Genomic DNA, 24,270 nt, shown 5'->3' with positions numbered 1-24,270 from the left:
AAGGATCTTTTAAAAAAAAAATGTTTTTGTAATAACAAACACATAAAAAAAATTAGTGAAATCGGTCCAGCCCATAGATTTACGATTCGGTACAAGCATGGTCCAGCCGTTTACACGTGATGGTGTGACTAAGGTCACCAAGGGATATATGGATTATTTTTTTATATATAGATTATAGAGGTAAAGTTTGTAAGGTTTTAAGGGGTAATCTGGATCTAATGACCAGATTTAAAATTTTTTTTAGGAAAAAATACACGACACTGAAACTGGAACATTCACATAGAAGGCTCATTTTATATTATGTTGTTTTTGTTACATCTTGTTAATTATGTGATCTTATGAGGAAACTAAAGGATTGGTTTTCCAATGACACATTGAAGATTTTCCATGTAGTTTAACATGAAGTTTACCTACTGGGGAATCATAAGGAAATCTGCAACCATTAGTATATTTTATAAGTCATTTACCACCTGGATTCATATTGAGGACAAATTATAATGATCGTATCCCATCTAGGTATACCTACACTTGAAGTTGAAAAAATTAGGTAGGTAGGTACTACTTAAAATTGGGTAGTTGAAGTTTACTATTATTTTGATGCTTCGACACGAAAACTTATTTAAATAAAACTATTAATCAATTAGGTACAATAATTTTATTTAAAATAATAAATTAAGTAAGACAACAAATACCTACGTAATCTTAATAAATAATGTGTGTAAATCATTTATCTATATAAAAATACATTGATCACGATTTTAAATAACCTAGAGACTTGATTTTTAAATAGTTAATGGAGCTGCAATGTGATTTTAATAATTGGACGTTATCTACTACAATCTTATTCATTTGCCATTTCACCACAGTAAAACTGTGATTTGCAGTTGAATAGCTAAATTCGGATTACATATTGCGGTGACTTTGAACTCAAATAAAACCAGTGGCGGATTTACAAATTTGCCGCCAGTAGGCTATTGAATTTTTGCAATCCTTACTGAACTGAGAAATTCGTTTCAGATCGCAATCAATACAATTTCCTTAAATTGTGTTAATAAAATTGGATAGGACGTACGTAAAATATTAAAATTATATTATATTTTCTTTATTTCTGTAGAAGAAAAAGTTTTTTGGATCAAATTTGCCGTCCTCTAAAATCTGCCGCCCTAGGCTCCAGCTTACTTAGCCTACCGGTAAATCCACCACTGAATGAAACTCGAATGAATGAATGAATTCAAATGAAGGCATGTAACTTGATATCTAATAATATAATCTTTGTTGGTAGGTCGGTACTCCGTAAGTATTTAATTTCTACCAATAGATAGGGTTTAAAATGGTTTAATGAACTATAGAATGTATGGCCACTATAGATTAGGTACCTGTATAGATTAAGGTAGGTACTTACAAAAATAAATTTTACATACCTACCTTTTAAAAGTACCTAGGTACAAGTGGAGCGCAGAGTATTATTTTTTTTAATTGGTTTAAATACTGTAATTAAATATGATTTAGATAATACTATGCAATGCTCTACAGCTACAAAATGCATTTTACAATAAATTACTTTGACAATAGCGAATAAATAGAATTAAATAAGGATAAACAAAAATATGTAGGTAGGTAGGTAAATAATAATTTTTATTGATTGCAACATTATTGGCTAGGAAGGTAGATTTTTCAATAGAAGGCCCTAAGTGCCTAGTAGTAGTTGTTGGCACGTAACTCGCAGGATTGACGGTTTCTGTTTCCATCAATAAAATGCTTATTGGTAGATCCTTCTAAAAAACTGGACTAAAGTCCGGCCGCTCAGATATTGCATTTCTGACACCTGTCAATGTCAATGTCAATGAGATATTTAAATATATTTTATTAACCTTAATAAACATTTAAAAAATAATAATTATGCCAACTTACAATAAATGTATTAATGTTGCGCTAAAATTGTTAACAAAATTATAAAAAGGTGACATTGACAGGTGTCAGAAACGCAATCTCTGAGCGGATTTGAATGGCAGACATCTCAAAAACACGCATTTAAATCCCCCCAATAAGATACTTATGATCATCGGCTGTTCATCAGTTGAAACGACGCTAGCAAAAATAATTTAGCTCAATGATTTCCCAGCGTCAATGGCATTGCAAGTGCCAGTAATACTTTTAGCTCTATCGCTCGCCAGGAACGAAATAAGGCTCGCGACCTCGTCACCTTCCACTAGCCTCTTCAAAGGCGTTTTGCTAACGAAGTTCTGCGTATACAATTCCAACTGATCCTCAGTCAGACCGATGTCTTTCAACAGATTCGTTTTCACGTAGCTCGGATTCACAGAGTTGACTCTCACACCGTCGGCAGCTAGTTCTAGAGCGACGCATTTAGTGAATTGATCCAAAGCGGCTTTAGACAAGCTGTAAGATAAACATTGTGTTGTTACTTTACTGCCGAGAATGCTGGATACGTTTACGATGCACCCTTTACTCTCTATTAGATGCGGTGTGAATAGTTTGGTGAGTTGAAATACAGCTCTCATATTTACCGCCATTATTTTGTCGTAAGTATCAACATCGGACGTTTTCAGTCCTCCCATCGCAATCATACCGGCGTTGTTGATTAAAACGTCGATCTTCCCGAAGTAATCTATAGTTTCTTGTACGATTCGCTCTAAAGCTGTATCGTCTGTGACATCAGCGACTATCGATAGAGGTTTAATACCTTTAGCCTTTTCGCAGTACAAGGCGATCCTTTTTAGGTTGTTCTCCTTGCGACCGACGAGCGCCAAACTTGCAGACAACTTTGAGAAATGTATCGCCGTCGCTGCCCCCATTCCTGAACTAGCACCGGTGATCAGAACAACTTTGTCGTTGAAATCCATATTGATAAACCACCAATAACTTAATATCAATCGGTGCTGAAAATTATTTAGTTTTAACCGTGTTATTAAACCAACTGGACAGTAGACACAACAAAACACATACACTTAAACAGAGGAAAACAAAACAAGATCCATGTCCCGTCCGTATTCAGATCAATAGTGATACCCGAACAAGAATACAGTTTTCTACTAAAGAATTTTGTAGAAAAGCTTTTTTTAGTAGTAATTATTTAAGCTCCTTCGGGAAAGTAATCACGCTCAGCTTGTTTATGCCGCTACGCAGCATTACTGTGTAGTGTGTTCCAGTCGGAAAGTCATACTCGCAAATTACACGGTAAGTTCGTCTTGCTACATGAAGTCCAACATCTTTGTCTCATGTTGATGGGCAAGGTGCGGTTTCTAGGACGTGTTAGGTGCTAAGTGTTCCTTCTCTTTATAGGCGACTCAGCGACAGTTTTGCCACTTACCATCAGGTAGGCCTGCTTGGTTCGTGAATTATTAATACCTTAAAAAAAGCCCAAGTGGGCAGCAATTAATTTCAAAATGTTTACTTAATTGTACCTTGTTGAATAGTTAAAAAATCAAATAATAAGTTCATGTCTGTAAACGTATTTATTTTTTAAGTTTAATTTTACACATGCAGGTTATAATCTATACGCATTTATTAAAAATAATGTAGAAACTTAGGTAAGTAGGTTTATGCATATTTTTTATTATGCGTAGATCGTCACTTCCATAGCTAACTAAGTATCTACTTACCTACCAATATAGTAGAATTTTAAAACAGAGGGCAACATTTTCCTTATCCGTCAAATATGACGTCAAGTGCACGTGATAAGAGCATTTGGCGCGAATTTTGAACTTGAGTAAGTTATCGAATAAAAGGAAACTTAAGATTTATAGCCGTTTACTATTTTAAAAGAAATAATATAGATAAGTATTGAATATGTAGTAACGTGAACGTAAGTTTTACGTATTTAGGTACTGGTAATTGGTATAATACGTACTCGTACGTAAGTATTTGTCCTAGTTTAGTTCACGAAATCGACCTGCGACATCACGGCTGCCGGCAACAGATGTGATTTACTGGAACTAAGATGATTTATCGCTAGCACGTGATCGAGTCTTAAACAGCGTTATTATAGGAATAAACACAAATAAGTTTGCGAGGTTTGTAGTGTCGTCAGTCTATTATTTTAAGTAGGTCGAAGGTAGTACGTACTCAGGTTTGTGATATTTTGGTAAGCTGAGTTCATACAAAACTGATCTACAGTGTAAAAGTCTTAGATAATAATAATTACATGAAAAGAAATATAGCGGATTTTTTTGAAACTTTCTGTACAGCTCTGAGTTCTCGCACTTTAGAGTCTGTTCGTAAGTATTCGTTCCTTAATGTAGGTAGGTAATTTTGTCACCGATTTTGAGGGTGTGTTGGGAAAAACAACTTACCGCGCTCGAACTGTGACCGTCCACCATCTTTGACGCGACGCTTGTCAAGGAGACGCGTGACGATTGTTTATTTTTAGGGGTTTCAGCAGCTTCACCACGCTGCTTGTATAAAGTATGTATGTATTTCACTCATTCTGTATCATCTTTATTCTGTGAGCTCAACGGAGAGATCGTGGTTTGATCCCCGCCCGCTGGATTGTTGTCGTACCCAATCCTGACACAGTTTTTTCCGACTAGTTGAAGGAGAATAGGAACATTGGTCATAAGTATTACAAAGATATGGCAAATATTCTTAAAAATATGATTTATATACTCAGAGGCACAGTTATCCGCTCTCTTAAATATGACCCGACGCGAGTATACTAAAATGGGCGGATAATTGTGCCTCTGAGTATATATTTTTTTAAAAGGATATTTACTTTTACTTTGAACATCCGTTGCAAAATATGTTCAATAATATTTTATTGCATTTTTCATGACCTAGTAACACATCTAACAGTATTTAAAATCATTGAATAATATGTTAACATAAATTACATAGTAGGCAAGCTGACTAACGATTATTTTACCCCCTGATATGTACATTAACCGACCTGTCACACTGACATATAAAATATTGTCCCAAACGATAAGAAATCAAATTACAAGCCCCTAAATCATACGACATCCGTTTCTGGGGCAACACATTCATCTAAGATCACATTAACATATAAAACATACCGATATATCAATTCGACCGAATGCAATTTGTGAATGGGCGCCATAAATAACTATTTCCCGTTTGACGCATGGCGACCCTCCGGTTATACGGGCAACACTACTTTTCTACGTTGATATACCAATATCCAAGATACACACTTAGCGTTAACAGGTTAAACATAAAACTCACCTGCAGGCTAATTCACTATCTTTGACGTATGCTAGTTGACATAAATACGAAATTGAGATTCTATCTAACAAATGTCATTCGTTGCCTACTGTGTGCCTAGTGGGAGTTTTCAATATTTTCATATTGTTACTATCACGTTGACGTTTTCGCAAATTTTATATGGAATTGAAACAGTTGTGCAGTAGTGCCACTAGATGGCGCTGTTTCAATTCCTTAGAAGTTCGCGTTTACGTTACGTGACGGTAACAGTATCAAACTGCCACTAGGCCCTCTGGTATGTAGATGACAATTTGTCGATTGATTTGATGTTTATTTTAATGGGTTGTTAATAAAGACCAAAATAGTGAATAGGCTAGCTGGATTGTCGAACGAAAAGTTTAGTTTAAATCCAACCTGTAAATTAGAATAATGATGATCTTTCATTCTATTTTTATTCAAAGATTTCAATAGTAAAATAAATTGGTTATTTTATCATTTTAACTATTAAAAGAGGAGGAACCTAGAACATGTGTTCTCGAGAGTATGTTTGTAGTGAGTCTTCTACCGGTTTGGAAGAAGGGTTCAACATAGAAAAGCTTGCAAAAAGCTTTACATCTTTAGCGGTGTCCGGTGGAGTTGCCACAAAGTTTTCAATCTGGAATAGAATAGATTGCGACTATTTCTTATATACCCAAGAAAATGTAAAAAAAACGTTTGCATCTCGGGATGCTCGACGTAAGTGATAACTTAAGCCTGCTGCTGTAACGCGCCGTACCTGTACCGTAACGCGTTACGTTACCATCCCATAAGAAGTTATCAATACAAAAGTGCATTTTACAGGTACCTACTCGGACCATTGATGGCGCTAGACTTGCTTAGTTCTGGGGATTGGACATTTGAAACTTGCTAACACACAAAATTAACAAGATCAAAACTACATAGTTACTTAGAGAAAAGCATGGCAGAACTCTCAGCTTTTACAAAATGACGAAGATCCATAAGAAAGTCATTGTCATATCTATCATCATCATCATCATCCATTCCATTTAATTTCATCATCGCCTATTAAAATGGCCCGCTACAGGCCAGGCTTACCTCCTTTATTGAGAAGATATGGATCGTAAACCCACCACGCAGCTGCAAATGCAGGTTTGCGGGCTTAGAATGATAATGTTTCTTTAATGACCTCATATGTTAATGATAAAGGATACGTTGGCTTGAGTCGTATCTATAGAATATGTTATCGTTGGTGTTCCCGTGTCTCTGACAGATGTGCCAGGAGTGTGGCGAGCGGAAGGATTTTTCAGGCGTCCGCGCAAATCAACTGTGAAATTCAATTGAGCCGCCATAAATTTTGTTGGTCTGAAAAATTGTACATTTTAGGTGCCTCCGGTTTTGTATCGGGCAATACCTTGTAATATATTTTGTTACAATTTATGGCTTGACTATTTTTCAAATAAATATATTTTCAGATAAGACGTTGGTACGGTATTGCAAAACATTTAGGATTTCGAAGTTTGGACGACTTAGCTATTCCTATAGAAAAAAATTCATTTCACTTTATCATTCTTATATTATGCTAAGTGCTGGGAAAGTTGTATCTGAACTCTTCAAACCAGTTACTACGATCCCCTTGCCTTCTGTACTTACATAAGCTATGGTAAGAGTAGGTATCGGCTGACAAACAGCTTGTAAAAAATCACGAAGGTGCTATGCACGTGTGCACGATGCCGATTTATTAAAATAAATAGCATTAGCTTTTTATGTTCTGGGTAGAATAAACTTTAAGTAAGTAGGTAAAGGTGATCGAATCAGAAATGAGGAGATCCGCAGACGAACCAAAGTCACTGACATAGCTCAGCGAGTCGTGAAGCTGAAGTGGCAATGGGCGGGCCACATAGTTCGAAAAGCCGATGGACGTTGGGGATCCAAGGTGCTGGAATGGCAACTCCGCACCGGAGAGCTCAGTCTCCTCCCACTAGGTAGACCTTCTAAGCAAACCAGCCTCCTTCTTAGCCTGCGTCATCAATTGAGATTTCAATCAAGGGCTAACTTGAAACTGAATAAAAAAAGTTCTACGACTACCGATTAGGTATCTACCTACTTGCTGAAAAAAAATGAACAGACAAAGGACAACAAGCAATGAAAATATACCCCCGCTCATAAAAACAAACCCATTTACGTATCTAACCACAACGTATAAACTTGAAACGAGCGAATAAGCAGTAAAAGTGTTGTCGAACTCATCTGAAGTTCATTTACAGACAGACAACGGCGAGCTGAGTGCCGAACTGCCGAGTGCCGACCACTGAGCGCCCCGTGTCCCCGTGACGTGGGAATTAGCAATAGAAACTTTTTTACAATCCACAGGGGCGCAAGGTTGAGTTTAGTGATGGGCATTTGTCGTTTTGTCGATATTAATATATTTAGCATTTTATCAAACACTCTTCCTGGTACTAAACAAAAGCCTAGGCCATAGAGTCTGATCAACGTATAGTCGTCGACATAACTATAAAGAATGCGTTCCTAAGTAGTTACTCTTACAAATTATTCAACAGTTCACACAACCATTATTTTATAAATTAGACAGTGCAACGGTTTATGTAGGTTTGTTAAAATATTTTGTTTTTATTAATTTGACATATTTGTAGGTAGGTACGTATAGTTTTTATTAAATCATACACACATTTAGGTGCAATTAAGTATATAGATTATGTTATTGTTGAAGTAGACGTTGATTATTTAATTATAATACCCAAAATCTAAAAAGTTTGAATTAAAAACTTATTTATGATGTAAGTAGGTATGTATGTATACCTATATAATATCTACTAAAGTTTCTGTAAAAAAATGTCGATAGGTAACACTTTCATCGATACTAAGTACATACTCGTGTCTTGGGAACAACTCTAAAATGGTGATGCAATAACTCTTGGTAGCACCTCATTTGCATTTCTTTATTGGATCGCGGAGAAATTGAGAAAAATTTAGGCACTCAGTTTTAATTACGATTTTAATGTAATTTGAGAGTTAGGGTACTTTATAACATTTTGTTTATATTTAGAAGTGTTTGATACTGATAACTAATACTTATTTATTTAAATGTATATTTTTTATATTGAAATCATTGCCTGAATACGGTGAAACGGTTTACCCAGGAATAGGAAACTATCGACTCACCGTGCCGTTCCAATGACAGTTGGCGGGCTTCGGCTTTAAGTTGTGATTCTGCTACTTTATACTCGTCGATGTTATATTCGCCTATAACAATAATAAATAATAATTATAATAAGCGATACACTCACACAATTATCATGCTGTTTATTTTACTTAATCGAGGTTACTACACCATTGATGAGTTCCTTAATGTTAAAGGCGCTTGGAGGCCGTTGGATCAGCTTCCACCTTCACACAGGAAGTAAAACTATAAGAAGTTGTAACGGTGTCATCAATTATAAATTATAATATTGTATGATTTTTTTAAAAGAGCAACTGTTGAGTTTCTTGCCGGTTTCTTCTCAGCAGAACCTGCCTTCCGAACCGGTGGTAGAATCTTTACAAATAGTCAACTGACGTATCAAAAGTGCTTGTAAACTAAGCCTACTTGAAATAAATGAATTTTAATTTTTTTAAATACTACTTGCTTATGATTGACTTTTTTCATTTTTTAGCTTTTAATATTGTAGTAATTATAATAGAAAGTGCACAGTAAAACCAACTGTGGTTTGCGTTGCATATTAGGCTTAAGTTAAATTTGTAAATACAAAATATATATTTGTAGCATAATAATTAATAACAAGTTTAATTAGTATTTGGACTTTATTTCTATGGGATGCCAAAAATAAAATGTCGCTAACAACGGAGTTTTCATGGAAATGAGCGATGTCTCATCGCTGAAACTTTACAGAATGTAGTAACGACCGGGAACGTGCTCTGCGAGGCATGGGGTGTACACAACAAACTCCGAAGTGCAAATAATAAAGTCAAAGTCAAAGTCAAAATACATTTATTTCAAATAGACTTAGTTTACAAGCACTTTCGAAACGTCAGTTAATAATATTAACTTAAGATAATGGTGATAATAATCATTCGAAAACTTGAAATTAAAGTTACGAGGGTTCCAAAGCCTTGGTCCGAGAAGAGCCCACAACAAACTCAGCCAGATTTATCCTTTTTTAGTTTATCACCATTTAACAATAGGTATATATCTAAGTAGCTTGTCATGTAATACATTTCATTTCCATATTGGATAGAAGCAGGCGTTACTTTGCGGAAGTTCATCATGATTATATAATGATTTATTTATTTTGCTATCATCCGCGAAAAGTCGACGAACCCATGCGACAACGTCACCCAGGTCCGACAAAATACTCTCTGCGTACGTTTCACCCCGAAACCGGGGAGCATCCTCAGGAGATGTTGACTCTACAACGTGCAATTGCAATTGCAAAGTCTACTTAGATGATAGCAAAATAAATAAATCATTATATAAACATTTAATTTCCAAGCAATTTTGTCGTTTACGTAATCATTAACACTATAAAAAGACTTTTCTATAAGCTTACGTTTTATAAAAACTTTGAAGTTATTGAGAGTAACAATTTCTTGTATTAAAGAAAAACCTCAATAATTCATAGAACCTAGGACATAATGGTCCAAAGCCGCATCGGCTAATCTCTGGACAAATAAGGCACTTAAAAATAACGCATTACTTACTATACTATACTTAGCTACTTGTATGTATATTTTCGTAATCTTATCAGTACAAGTATGTTGCGCATACGTTCTTAGAATGTTAAGGCTTTCACAATTTAGTTGATCGTAAGTTTTAAGGTAGCGCATTACGCATTTACGCATATCAGGGGATGTAGCTCAGTGGTAGAGCGTTCGCTTTGCATGTGAAAGGCCCCGGGTTCGATCCCCGGCATCTCCAACTTTTTTTTTTAGATTTTTTTTTGTAGGTAATAATTACAATATTGCATGTGAGCAAGCAAGTGGATATTATAAAGTGGTTTTTGTTTAAAATATGAAAACATGAGAGGGTGTGATGATACATTAATTTGTTATTAATAGTTGATAGATAAAACATTTTATATTAATTAAAACATAAATGACGTCAACAGTTAATTTCTAATTTCTAGCTTTCAAAAGCTATTTTTTCGGCCTAGATCCTACCTACTGAGGCATAGTTATCTATCTAAATTAGTTTTCGAGAATATTGCGTAGGTGACGGTGCAGTGACGTGCATAAGTTTGTCGATCAGGGTATGCACTAGTACGAAAAATTAACCAAACTGAGAAAATCCTCATTTAAAAACTGCCTTTAGGGTATGCAGTACTTTAATGCATGTATGAAGTGCACGCCACTGGTATGTAGGTACATACCTAACTGAAGAAAACAAAGTAGTACCTAGGTGGATCCTGTTTAGGCTAAAAATTTATTTTTGATTTTGATATTGCCGAGCCAACAATAAATTCCGAGCAACTAAAATGAAAATAAAAAGCTTGTTCCAATAATATTGTCAGGCTTAAACATCTTAATATTTTCCCAACTGTAAGCTACATGCACTGTGACAAGATCAAGTAGGTATGAGTGCAATAGATCGTCGATATAAAACATTCAGTGTACGGTCGGTCTGTACGAACTGCGCCATTACGGGGAAAGATGGCGCCCGCGCGCTGATCTATGGCGTAATCCGACGATTGCAACCAAATAGACGATTACTGACTATTTATGTTACTGGGTGAACCAATGGTGGGAAATCTTAATCTATCTTTGACGGCCTCCGTGGCGCAGTGGTATGTGCGGTGGATTTACAAAACGGAGGTCCTGGGTTCGATCCCCGGCTGGGCACATTGAGATTTTCTTAATTGTTCCAGGTCTGGCTGGTGGGAGACTTCGGCCGTGGCTTGTTACCACCCTACCTCTCAGCTGAAAATCAGCGCTGCGCATTGCTTTTCAGCGATAAACGGCTAATGCTGAGCTGTAAACCCTTTCTGTTTGGTGTCACAGACAGTCATGTAATATCTAAGATAGGATGTACTGTTTGTGACACTAAAAAAGCGAATAAACTTATTTTCTTTCTTTCTTTCTTTCTTTCTACCGGCAAAGACGTACCGCCAAGCGATTTAGCGTTCCGGTACGATGCCGTGTAGAAACCGGAAGGGGTGTGGATTATCATCCCCCTCCTAACAAGTTAGCTCGCTTCCATCTTAGACTGCATCATCACTTACCACTCACTCTCTTACCATCAGGTGAGATTGTAGTCAAGCTCAAACCAATTATAGAAGGACCTGTATCGCACTCATAGTCACGAACAAAATTGTCTGTCATTTTCTGAAGAAAACGAGCTTAGATTTGGTATATATCTTCTACTAAACTAGAAGTTTTTGCCCGTTTTTTACACAATTCAATTACACAAAAAGGTATTTTTACGGAGCTCTTCAACCGACGAACACGATTACAACTAGTTAACATCGATTCTATAGAGACAGTTTTTATAATCGCATTAGATCGTTGATCATATACTTTAACAGAAAAGTAACCTTTAGCGAGGCAGGTCCATACAATAATTTGTCTGAGTAGTCAAGGGCTAACTTGTAAAAGAATAAAAAAAATCTATCTTTTATCTCCGCAAAGTAGATATATAAAATAAGGTGATTGGTATTAAGTAGGTAGGTATCTATTATTTTATTAATAGCGAACGCCCACGATTTCGTCGTGGAATTCAGTTTTTCACAAATCCCGCGTGAATCATGGATTTTTCCGGGATGAAAAGTAGCTTTTGTGTTAATCCAGAGTAAAATCTATTACCATTCCAAATTTCAACCAAATCGGTTTAAAATTGACAGTTTCATACATACTTTCATCCCCTATTTTATCCTTTTGCAGGTAGAATTGATCAATATCCTTTCTTAGCGGATGCCTACGTCATAACATCTACCTGCATGCCAAATTTCAGCCCAAACTGTTCAGTGGTTTGGTCTGTGCGTTGATAGATCACTATGTCAGTCAGTCACCTTTGAGTTATATATTTAGATTTGAACAATATCTTGATGATTAATGACTAATACACTTTTCATTGACAATCCATGTTGAGCACGAGGTTCCTCTCAGGATGAGAGGTGTTACCGTGTTAAGCCTCCACACTGGACCAATGCGGATTGGCAGACTTCACACAAGTAGAAAATAAAAAAAAATCTCAAATATGCAGGTTTCCTCACGATGTTTTTCCTTCACCGTTTAAGACACGTGATATTTAGGTAATTTCTTAAAATGCAGATAATTAAAAAGTCTCGAACCTACGCCCTCCATATCGTAGGCAGCGGTCATATCCACTGGGCCATCACGGCTCTCACAGTTACAAACACGTTAACTATTGTCTGTTTAAAACTATGAATAACTTCATTAATGTGTAAACACAAGATGTTAACGAGATATTGACTTAACGCAGCGTTAGTTTAACTAAAGCCTTAATTGAGAATTTTCATAATTCTCTACGTGTGTGAAGTCTATCAATTCGCATGTGGCCATTGTGGTAATAATAATAATAATAATAATAATTTATAATTAATTTATTCATTAGAAAGCAGGTTTACAAAGATAGCTTAATATTCAATTAGACCCTGATACTTTTTACCAATAATAATTTATAGTGTATAAAAAATTTAAATATACTGTAAATAATACAATTTTTTATTCAAACAAATAAAAAAGAAAACATAAGTAGCTTATACAATTTGACATTTTATGATTCTATGACCAAGACAAATATACCTACATACGAAGAATACTACGATCCGTTTGATGCAATGCGTCCGATACGTATTTCCTTGTTTATTCTCAATGTTTCCATTCTGTGACTATCGCGTCATCGTAAACGCGAATTTCTACTTTCTTGCACTACTGCACAAATGTTTCAATTCCTTACAAATTCGCGTTTACGGTTACGCTATAGTTTGAAAACATTGAAAACTGCCAATAGGCACATTGATAGACGCTTACCAGCTCTATCTTCAAACTTATAATGCACATTCAAAGTCAAAATTCATTTATTTCAAATAGGCTTAGTTTACAAGCTATTTCGAAACGTCAGGTAATCATTCGAAAACTTAAAATTAAAGTTACGAGGGTTAAAAACGCGCCTTGGTCCGAGAAGAGTCCACTACAAACTCAGCCAAGGTTTATTTTTTTGTTTACCACCATTTTACAAACTTATTTAAAACTAAGCACACAGTCGTATAACACCAATCTTTTTTATCATTTAGATACTCATTAACACTATAATAAGACTTTCCTAAAAGCTTGCGTTTAATAAACACTTTGAACTTTTTGAGAGACATTCCAGTGGCTTCATGTGGTAGTTTATTATAAAAACTTATGCAAATGCCTTAAAAGAATTACTAATTTTTTGTAATCTAGTGTGGTGTGCAACAATTTTATTTTTAAAAGAAGGTGTGATTGTAATAACATAAATTATTACAATCACACCTTGTTTTAAAATTGCCAATTTTTATGTACATATACTAAATTCTCATATATATATTGACTATACACAGTCAATATGTATATGCACATTACTTGACACAAGCAAGTCGAACTCAGGACTTCAAGATCCGCGTACCTTAACCAACGAGACAGTGATGTATGTAGGTATTATAATAATCAAATAGTACAAAAGCATTAAATCATAAAGTTGTCGAGGGACGTCCATGGGGCGCTGCTAAGATCCCATGATGAGATTCCTCGCCGCCCATAAAAATATCTCCACGCGCCAAACGAAGGATTTAACCCTGTTTAATGAGTTTTTGGCAGTTATTATAGTTATTTGAGAATTATTTGCGGCATTTTCACCTAATATGAATGTAGAATATTCAATTTAAAATTGATTTTCCTTGCATTTTCTTGTAGCGTCTAAATTTTCAAACTGAGTTAAGGTGCCATATTTTAATCACTTGTAACACGCATAAATTAGCTTCACTTGTATATTATGTAAGAAAATCTTGGAATCTTAATTTGACCCACTTCGGGTCTACGATTAGGATAAAATTTTGCACACGCTCTGAGTTCTGATGACAATACATGCCTAGCTAAGAAACGTCATTACAAATACAATATAGCGGCCTTCCCAAGATGGCGGACTGGCTGTTTGAAATCCACCCCCATGATATGGATATCAAAGGAAAGGGTTTGCTGTCAGGAATACGAAAAAAATAGTCACGTGATATAAATCCAATATGACGGACGTCCAAAATGGTGAAAAGGCTATTTGAAATGCGGGGTGCATTTCAAATAGCCTTTATGGCCTTACCAGCCAGACCTGGACCAATAAAGAAAATCTCAATCGGCCCAGCCGCGGATCGAATCTAGGACCTCCGTCTTGTAAAACCACCGCGCATACCACTGCGCCACGGAGGCCGTCAAATAAACATTCTTTCTTTTTATATATCTGATACTGGCAACATCTATCAACTGGCACCCAACCAAGCCCAGTATCGATTCAGGAGCCCATTACTGGCAACATCACAACACAGGCACGGCGCAGGCACGTACGCGGACGTGACCGGCATGCGCCGTGCCACGGATACGCCTAAAACGAAAAACAAGATGGAAATTCGGAAAATTATTTCGGAAATAAAATTTTCTTTTTCGAGCCCGGAACTCGGTCTCGGAATTCAAAGTGTATGGGGCGATGATTTTTTAAAATGGGAATTTTATTACCATTTTATTACTGCTGAAATCAAGTCTTATTGTGTAGAAGGATCAACCCATATTCAGCTCACTTCTGAGCTCGAGTCTCCTCTCAGAATGATGAAAATGAAAACCGCATTTATTATATGTATATTCATCATTAGCAACCGATTTCGGCTCAAGAGTCTACTCACAGAATGAAAAAGGTTAGGCCAATAGTTTACCACGCTGGCCCAATGCGGATTGGCAGACTTCACACACGCAGAGAATTAAGAAAATTCTCTGGTATGCAGGTTTCCTCACGTTGTTTTTCCTTCACTGTTTGAGACACGTGATATTTATTTACTTAACACACAATTGAAAAGTTTTAGGTGCGTGCCCCGGACCGGATTCGAACCCACATTCTCCATAATCGGAGGCAGAGGTCGTATCCAGTTCCGAATGTACGTAGTACAAAAATTATAATATCACTCACGCACATTAATGTCCGTCTGTTTTTTATTACTATTTTCATAACATAATTTGAAACAAAATTGTTTCCCACAGCTTTTATATAGATATAAAAGTTGGAGATACATGCATGAGGTGGACCGTATTCGAACCACCGGACCGGAATCGAAGGCAGAGGTCATATCCACTGGGCTATCACGGCTCCATGCACGGTTCTGTTATGAAATTGAATATCACGTGTCTCAAACGGTGAAGAAAAAACTTTGTGAGGAATATACTTGAGAATTGACTTAGTTCTCTCCGTGTGTGAAGTCTGCCAATCCGCATTGGGCCAGCGTAATGGACTATTGGCCTAGCCCCTCTCATTCTGAGAGTAGACTTCGAAGCCTTGAGCCGAAATCGGTTGCTACTGATGAATAGATATAAATGCTGTTCTCATCATTAGATAGTGCTTTTAAAGGTGTCTATACGTACGTACAATTTAACATTTAACGTAGCTAGTAGTTTATAATTGACGGAGCTATATAACAAATAGCTTACCAGCAGACGAATTCACTAACTTTGACATATTGTTAGTTGACATATACGAAATTGAGATTAAGTAACAAAAATGTCATCCGGTGCTCCCTGACAACTTTTCTTTGATATCATACAACCTAAGTAGCTGACTATTCTTCATTGATTTGATGTTTTTTTTATTCTCTACAAGTTAGCCTTTGACTAAAATCCCACGTGATGGTAAGTGATTATGCTATCTAAGATGAAAGTGAGCTAACTTGTTAAGAGTAGGATGAAATCCACACTCCTTTCGGTTTCTACACGACATCGTACCGGAACGCTAAATCGCTTGGCGGTACGTCTTTGTCGGTAGTGTGGTAATTAGCCACGGCCGAAGAAAACCTCAATCGGCCCAACCAGGGATCGAACCCAGGACCTCTGTCTTGTAAATCCACCGCGCATATCTACCATTGCGCCACGGAGGCCGTCAAAATTTTATGCCAAAATGTTTATATTAATAAGTTGATAATAAAGATCAAATTAGTGAATAGGCCTGCAGGGTAAGTGGAAACTATGACTTTTACACAAAGTAACATTAACAGGGCATGCAAAGAAAGTATGTCATGTTATAATGGGTATACGTCCTTGCCTATACCTGATTTATAAAGTCATCATTTATAGTGATTGTGTGATAAAATAGAAAAGTTAAAAACAATATTATTTGTTAAAAACTTGTAGATTAGGTGTAATGCACACGGCAGTGTGTGTCAAAGAGTAAAGACTCAGGAAAACTTCACGTGGAGCGTATTAGCACACGGTACGGTGTAGAAACTAGGGTTGTCACCGATGCTTTTTATTTTTTATTTATTTACTAGCCAACGCTCCGCGGTTTTACCTGCGTAGTTCCCCTTCTCGTAAGAATACGGGGATTCCTATGACACTCATAATAGTCTTTCTAGTGGTAAAATAATTTTCAAAATCGGTTACGTAGATCCATGCGATACCACAAACATTTTTTTATAATATTAGTATACTTAGATGTATAGAGGTAGGGTTGTAGTACGTTTCCGTAGTAACATCTATACCTACTAATATATAAAGCTGGAGAGTTTGTTTGTTTGTTTGATTGGACACGTTAATCTCAGGAACTACTGGTCCAATTTGAAAAATCTTAAAAAAGGCTTCTTATCCCCGTTTTTACGGGAACGGAAACCACGCGGGTAAAACCGCAATGCGTCAGCTAGTGTTGTATATCGTACTGGCCTTAAATATTTAGTAATAGCAACGCTGTCCGGTCTAAAGGTGCTGATAGACTTGAACATTCACTTGTAACAGAACATCGAGCAGTCGCTGTTTTTATACTTGTCGAACTAAACAGTGAGCCGAGCCAAGCATAGAGCCAAATATTGCTGTGAACATCCTGAGAATTCTAGCGAACGCTCGATTCGATCGCCTCTGTAGGCCTCTAGCGACTTGTATATTTCTTCCTTAACGCGTTCGCTGTGGTACTGATTTTTCTATACTTTCCGCTGGTGCAGTACGAGGTCAATTGACCTCGTACGTCTAACGCAAAGCGTTAAGGTATGTACTATGGTACATACCTTAAAAAACGTGTATGTTATGTCTTTCTAATAAAATAAAAAAAGTGTGTGCCAGCTCCGGCGCATAAATGGAGTTTACTCTTTTAGATCGACTGTCTAAATAGGTGTATGTTGTCCTGCAGCATACACTATGTACCTACGTCTCAATACACACGCCTGAAAAGTGAAATGTGTGCAGAATAGGTTGCGCACAAAAAAGTAACTCTGTCATTCGTTCATCGAACTTTACTGCCCATATTTATTTCGAACCGAGGGCTATACCTATATGAAAAATCAATTCTTAATTCCAAAAAAATATACATAGATGACAACCCTGTACCGTGAGGTGATGGTACACGTCTACGTGAGGCGCATACACTGAGGCTGTATTACGGGCGAGACCGCGGGAGGGTGATTAGCTATGAAAAGTTCAGCTTACCTATATCCTGCTCAGCCCTTTCGAAATAGGGTGTCGAAATTGCTTGATTTTTTCATTATTTTATTTATTACGTTCACGCATACGCTGGAATATTTTTGGATTTTATTTATCTTATACATGCATAAAACATTTGATCATATATTTTAAGTAACTGCAGTTCTAAGTTATTTTTGAGAAAGAATAAAAAAAGGAACTTAAGCTAATTTATCCTAATAACTATTACGACGGCCTCCGTGGCGCAGTGGTATGCGCGGTGGATTTACAAGACGGAGGTCCTGGGTTCGATCCCCGGCTGGGCCGATTGACGTTTTCTTAATTTTGTCCAGGTCTAGCTGGCGGGAGACTTCGGCCGTGGCTAGTTAACCACCCTACCGGCAAAAACGTACCGCCAAGCGATTTAGCGTTCCTCTACGATGTCGTGTAGAAACCGAAAGGGGTGTGGATATTCATCCTCCTCCTAACAAGTTAGCCCGCTTATATCTTCGATTGCATTATCACTTACCATCAGGTGAGATTGTAGTAAAGGGCTAACTTGTAAAGAATAAAAAAAAATACATAGGTACAAATTATGCCCACGTGGAATGGTGGTAAAAATAGTGGCTGCATTTCCGCGCTGGACAGCCAGGCTGATCCTTTGCGCAAAAAATGAGCCAACCCTTCTGTCACCAGTCGAGGCAACTAGCTGCGGTGATATGATTCGGTGAAACTTTTTGGCACTGCGAATCCATGGCCCAAGGGTCTCCACGGCAAAAGTAACTAATATGTAACCCTTAGTCAAAGAGGCTTATTTGTGTCACATATTGGTTTCAGCTTTTTCTGCTGCTTAAAGTTCTAAGTAATTTGACTTGAATGAAGATCTTTAGACTGGAGACCAGTGGATATGACCTCTGCCTCGGATTACGGAGGGTGTGGGTTCGAATCCGGTCCGGGGCAAACTTTGCAGTTGTGTGCATTTTAAGAAATTAAATATCACGTGTCTCAAACGGTGAAGAAAAACATCGTGAGGAAACCTGCATACCAGAGAATTTTCTTAATTCTCTACGTGTGTGAAGTAAGCCAATTCGCATTGGGCCAGCGTGGTGGACTATTGGCCTAACCTTTCTCATTCTGAGACTCGAGCTGAGCAATGAGCCGAATATGGGTTGATAATGATGAAGATGACACTGAAGAATGGTAATTGGAAAATGGAATGGTTGTATCTACTGACTTGGATAAATTCCCAAGTGAAATGTGCCTATGCAACGAAATGAAAAACAAAACATTTTAGCTAGTTACCGAGCAAAACTCTTGAGTATAACCGACTTAAAAAAAGAGGAGGTTCACAATTCAACGCGTATGTTATTTTTTATGTTTGTTACTTCATAACTTCGTAATTTATTAACCAGTTTTGTAATTTTTTTTTGTTTGAAAGAGTTATACTTCCAGATTGGTCTCATTTAATTTTCATAAAAATCGGTGCAGTATTTTTGTATTAAAATGAAAATAACGGAATTGCTCGTACTGTGGCGCTTTCGTTCACTATGTTAACAAAAAGTTTAACCGACTTCAAAATCACAAAAATGAACTAAAAAGCGAACATGTGATGTTATTATTCGCTTTTTAGTTTATTTTTGTAATTTTAAAGTCGGTTAAATTTTTTTGTTAAAAAGATTTTATCTACCTATCAGTTGGTACTTTTCCTAATAAAGATTTTTTCTTGATTGATTTGATTGATTTTCCCAACTTTCACTAATTGTGCAAAAGTGTGTTCAAGTCGATTGAATTTCTTTGCCTTTTCATACCGTCAAGCTGTCACGCATCCAATCTGTTCCATTTATCTCAATCTCGACGCAATCTGGCGAAATTTCCAAACAATGATATCTATATAAAAAGCGTCCACCGTGACTGTCCGTTAGATGAGTTTTTGCGTCCGCGCGCGGTTGGTGTTGTTTTATTAAAAAACTGTCCGTCCGTAAGTGTTATACGATTACTATACGCGACGCGTGGACGCGGCCGTTGGGCCACAGAACTAGCGGTTTGTTAAGCTTACAGTGTCTTGGGCGCACGTATATATTTACAGGACACCCTGCATATGATGATAATATATTCTACTAATATTATAAACGCGAAAGTTTGTATGGATGTTTGTTACTCTATAACGCCGCTATTACTGAAGCGATTTAGCTGAAATTTGGAATGGAAATAGATTTTACTCTGGATTAACTCATAGGTTACTTTTTAGCCCGAAAGTCCATCGTTTCCCGAGATTTGCGAAAACTGATGATTTTGATGATATGAATGTTTGTTACTATTTCACGCCTCAACTACTGAACCGAATTAGCTGAAATGGTACTAAGATATATTATAGCCTTAACATATAGACTACTTTTCATCCCGGAAAAATCCATGGTTCCCAAGGGATTTGTAAAAAACTAAATTCCACGCGGACGAAATCGCGGGCGTCCGCTGGTGATATACATAAACATATGATGATAGGTACCTACTTACGAGTATCATCATTATTTTGGTATATTGTACATATCTATTGTTACTTACAAATAAATCGATTATTTTAAATCGCAAACTTAAAAAAAAATATTTTTCGTGGCCCCAAGTAATGGCACGGTCGCAAGAAGCCAGGGGAGGTAATGGCGAAAGGACATTCAGCTCACGAGCAAAGTCGTAAATCATCAGTAATCCGCTCACGACTCTACTTTGGTGACGAATGTTCATAGCATTGTAGAGCAGTCTTTGCAAATTGGTGCAATGACAAAGATTTTATACTATTAGATATGTCCGCGTCGAAATTGAGGCGAACAAAAGTGGCTGATTGTCTTAATTTCATTTATTCGCGTAGTAAATAACGAAAGTTATTTACACAAATCATACCTAATACTGTCTACAATGTCGAGTTGTGTATGCAGGAAGTGTAAAATGTAAAAACTATATATTTTACATAAATGTAGGTATAATGTAACTAAACACAAAATTGTGGACGTGTGCGCTATTTGGTGTAGCTAAATTTGGATCAGTTTATGAGCTTATTTTGTATGCACGTAACATCGTCATCAACCCATATTCCGCTCACTGCTGGGCTCGAGTCTCCTCTCAGAATGAGAGGGGTTAGGCCAATAGTCCACCACGCTGGCCCAATGCGGATTGACAGACTTAACACACGCAGAGAATTAAGATAATTCTCTGGTATGCAGGTTTCCTCACGATGTTTTCCTTCACCGATTGAGACACGTGATATTTAATTTCTTAAAATGCACACAACTGAAAAGTTGGAGTTGCATGCCCTGGACCGGATTCGAACCCACACCCTCCGGAATCGGAGGCAAAGGTCATATCCACTGGGCTATCACGGCTCTAACGTAACGTAACATATCTAGTATAAAATATCGTTGGTGCAATGCACAAAAGCGAACTACTCGTACTCAGTGGCGTGTATTTCATATATCTATGCAAAAATTACTTATTAAGAAACTGTATTGATTAAATAATTTTCTATTTTGTACAATAGTACATACAATAATTATAAACCTAATGCACGCCGCCGCTGCTGGTAATATAAAACTTGAAAAAACTTGAATAACATTAATATATTTTGCATCACACTCCCTGTTTGCCCATTGGTTAGCTCATTCGACTTGAGGTCATTAGGTCCTATAAAATAATATAATATTGTATTAAAAGTATAAAAAGTTGGAGATGCCGGGGATCGAACCCGGGGCCTTTCACATGCAAAGCGAACGCTCTACCACTGAGCTACATCCCCGATGATACATACATTGTTAAAACCAATCTAATAAAACAAAAAACTTTTCAACTGTTTAAACGGTCTGAAACTTCAACTGTTATCGTGTCCTAATACCTAAAGAGGTAAAGTTTGTGGTATTCTAAGGGGTAATCTCTGGATCTACTCAATCGAGGCCGTCAAAAGATCTACTTATTCTGAATCAATTCCAAATAGGTTGTAAATGATATGATGATATTTCTTGATAGTTACATTTAGTTAACTTATACTCGTAAATTATATTGTAAAATGGAGATAACAAACAAAATATCTGGCTGTGGTAATATTGGCTTTTGAAAAAGAACCAAAATGAATAAAAAACAATTTGGAGATGCCGGGGATCGAACCCGGGGCCTTTCACATGCAAAGCGAACGCTCTACCACTGAGCTACATCCCCGATGACAATTAAATCGTTAAAATCAATGAAATAAAACATAATACTCTTCAACTGTTTAAATACGACCGGAAAGCACCATACCATTTAATATGTTACCATATTTTATAAAGTCAAAAAGTCAAAAGTCAAAATTCATTTATTTCAATTACGCTTAGTTTACAAGCACTTTTGAAAGGTCAAGATTATGTCATAAATTAATTTAATTTAATGGTGGTAATAATAGTCGAAAACTTAAAACTAAAGTTACGAGGGTTCCAAACGCGCCTTGGTCCGAGAAGAGCCCACAACAAATTCAGCCAAGGTTTTTAAGGTATAAGCAAACAGCTATATAAAGAAAATTGTTAAATACGACTTACGAGTAGGTATCTATGTTTCTAAACTATCGCTAAACTGAAAATTTGGAATGTTATTGACTACAAAAGGCCGTTTTTAGCGACAAAATACAATTTTATTTTATTGGTGGGAATTTCCAAACATGTATGGCAGACGGATCTTCCAACCTGTTAACTTGGGTCAGAGCCTACAACTTTTGTGCTATATTAGTTACTAGCCAACGCCCGCGTAGTTCCCGTTCCCGTAAGAATACGGGGATAAAATATAACCTATGACACACACAAGTAATGTGGCTTCCTAGTGGTAAAATAATTATCAAAATTGGTTTAGTAGAATTATAGAATACCCCCTACAATACCACAAATTTTACCTATTTATACCATCAGTAAGTATATATTGCTCTAAATGGCCAGTTTTTAACTGACTTCAAAAAAAAAGGAGGTTCTCAATTCAGGTCTATGTTTTTTTTTTGTAATGTATGTTACTCGATTACTCGCGAGGTGGTCCCATTTTTTTTGTCAGGGTTTGATGATAGAAACTGGAGAAATCGAGGGGAACTTTCAAAATTCGTAAGGGCGACTATAGTGTTTTTAATATTTTCATTAAGCAATTTAAATCACTACAATTTTATGAAGGTCATCATCGTACATACATCATCGGGTTGGCACCGCTTTCAAATTGATCTGCAGGTAATCAGTAAAGTAGGAACATAATATGATGTTATTTCTACGTAGGCCAACCCTAGTGGCCAAGTGCGGAAAAGGCCCAGGAAAGAAGAAGAAGATGATGTTATTTTTCGCTTTTTAATTTAGTCGGTACGTCTTACGTTCCTGAAGTCGGTTTTATTTTTTATTAAAATTTTTAACTTCTAACGAATTGCGCTATTTTATTTTGTTGACCAGCCCTACGTACAAGCACTTCAACGCTTGGATATACCTGTAATCAATTCGGCATCTCTGCAATGACCTTAGCACAGCCCAGGTTTCCACCGAATCGAAGGCTTTCTCATAGTCCACAAACGCTAAGCAAAGTGGCTGGTTATACTCGTGAGTCTTCTGTATAACCTGCCGCAGCGTATGGATGTGGTCTATGGTACTAAAGCCTTTTCGGAAACCGGCTTGTTCGGGAGGCTGGAAGTCGTCAAACCTATTAGCGAGACGATTCGTAATGACTCTCGAGAACAATTTGTAAACATGGCTTAGCAGCGAGATGGGTCTGTAATTCTTCAGCAAGGTGTTGTCACCTTTTTTGAAGAACAGAACCACCACGCTCCTATGCCACGCCTCAGGCGTCGTGCCCTCGTGAATGACGGAATTGAACAATCGCTGAAGGACTTTAAGTATCGGTTTTCCACCCGCTTTCAGGAGTTCTGCTGTGATTCCGTCCTCACCTGGCGCCTTATTGTTCTTCAGGTGTTTGAGAGCCACACTAATCTCGTATAGGCTGACGTCCGGGATATCTTCGGTATAGTGTCGGGTCAACTTGGCTCTGGGGTCTTTAGCCAAATTGGCAACAGGCTGCTGAGTAGTCGTGTATAGCTGTCCATAGAACTTCTCGACCTCACTTAATAACTCGGGCTTGGAAGAAATTAGATTACCGTGTTCGGTCTTCAAACGCGTCAGCTGCCTCTGTCCAATAGACAGATCTCTGGCGAAAACTTTCGAGCCTCGATTATTTTCAATCGCATTTTTAATACGCTCGGTATTGAAATTTCGCAAGTCGCTGGTTTGCGACTTAGAGATCTGTCTACTGATTTGTCGGTATTTTGACGCATCTGCTGAAGACTGTAATCTCATTTCTTGCCTCTCTTCCATGAGTTTAAGTGTTTGGTCCGAGAACTTTTTGGTTCTTTTCGCACGGTGGGTCTTATAGAACTTAGACCCAACGGAATGGACAGTTTCCACGAACCTGTTGTTCAGATCGTCC

At 37.1% G+C, this 24,270-nt stretch overlaps 1 protein-coding gene and 3 non-coding genes across 4 annotated transcripts; 1 reads left to right on the top strand and 3 right to left on the bottom strand.

The window, feature by feature from the left end:
* Nucleotides 1-638: 638 nt before the first annotated feature.
* Nucleotides 639-3,029, bottom strand: LOC112046574 (3-oxoacyl-[acyl-carrier-protein] reductase FabG-like). The gene has a single exon (XM_052888325.1). It carries the CDS (start codon nt 2,862-2,864, stop codon nt 2,103-2,105), a length of 762 nt encoding a protein of 253 aa, XP_052744285.1. The 5' UTR covers nt 2,865-3,029; the 3' UTR covers nt 639-2,102.
* Nucleotides 3,030-10,042: 7,013 nt separating this feature from the next.
* Nucleotides 10,043-10,114, top strand: Trnaa-ugc (transfer RNA alanine (anticodon UGC)). The gene has a single exon. It is a non-coding gene; the product is annotated as a tRNA-Ala (tRNA).
* Nucleotides 10,115-21,523: 11,409 nt separating this feature from the next.
* Nucleotides 21,524-21,595, bottom strand: Trnaa-ugc (transfer RNA alanine (anticodon UGC)). The gene has a single exon. It is a non-coding gene; the product is annotated as a tRNA-Ala (tRNA).
* Nucleotides 21,596-21,939: 344 nt separating this feature from the next.
* Trnaa-ugc (transfer RNA alanine (anticodon UGC)) lies at nt 21,940-22,011 on the bottom strand. Its single transcript has one exon. It is a non-coding gene; the product is annotated as a tRNA-Ala (tRNA).
* Nucleotides 22,012-24,270: the final 2,259 nt, after the last annotated feature.

This window comes from Bicyclus anynana, chromosome 22, assembly GCF_947172395.1.
Source record: "Bicyclus anynana chromosome 22, ilBicAnyn1.1, whole genome shotgun sequence".
Taxonomy (NCBI): Eukaryota; Metazoa; Arthropoda; class Insecta; order Lepidoptera; family Nymphalidae; genus Bicyclus; species Bicyclus anynana.
Note: the sequence above shows the minus strand (reverse complement) of the source record. Positions and strands in the feature narration are given on the sequence as shown.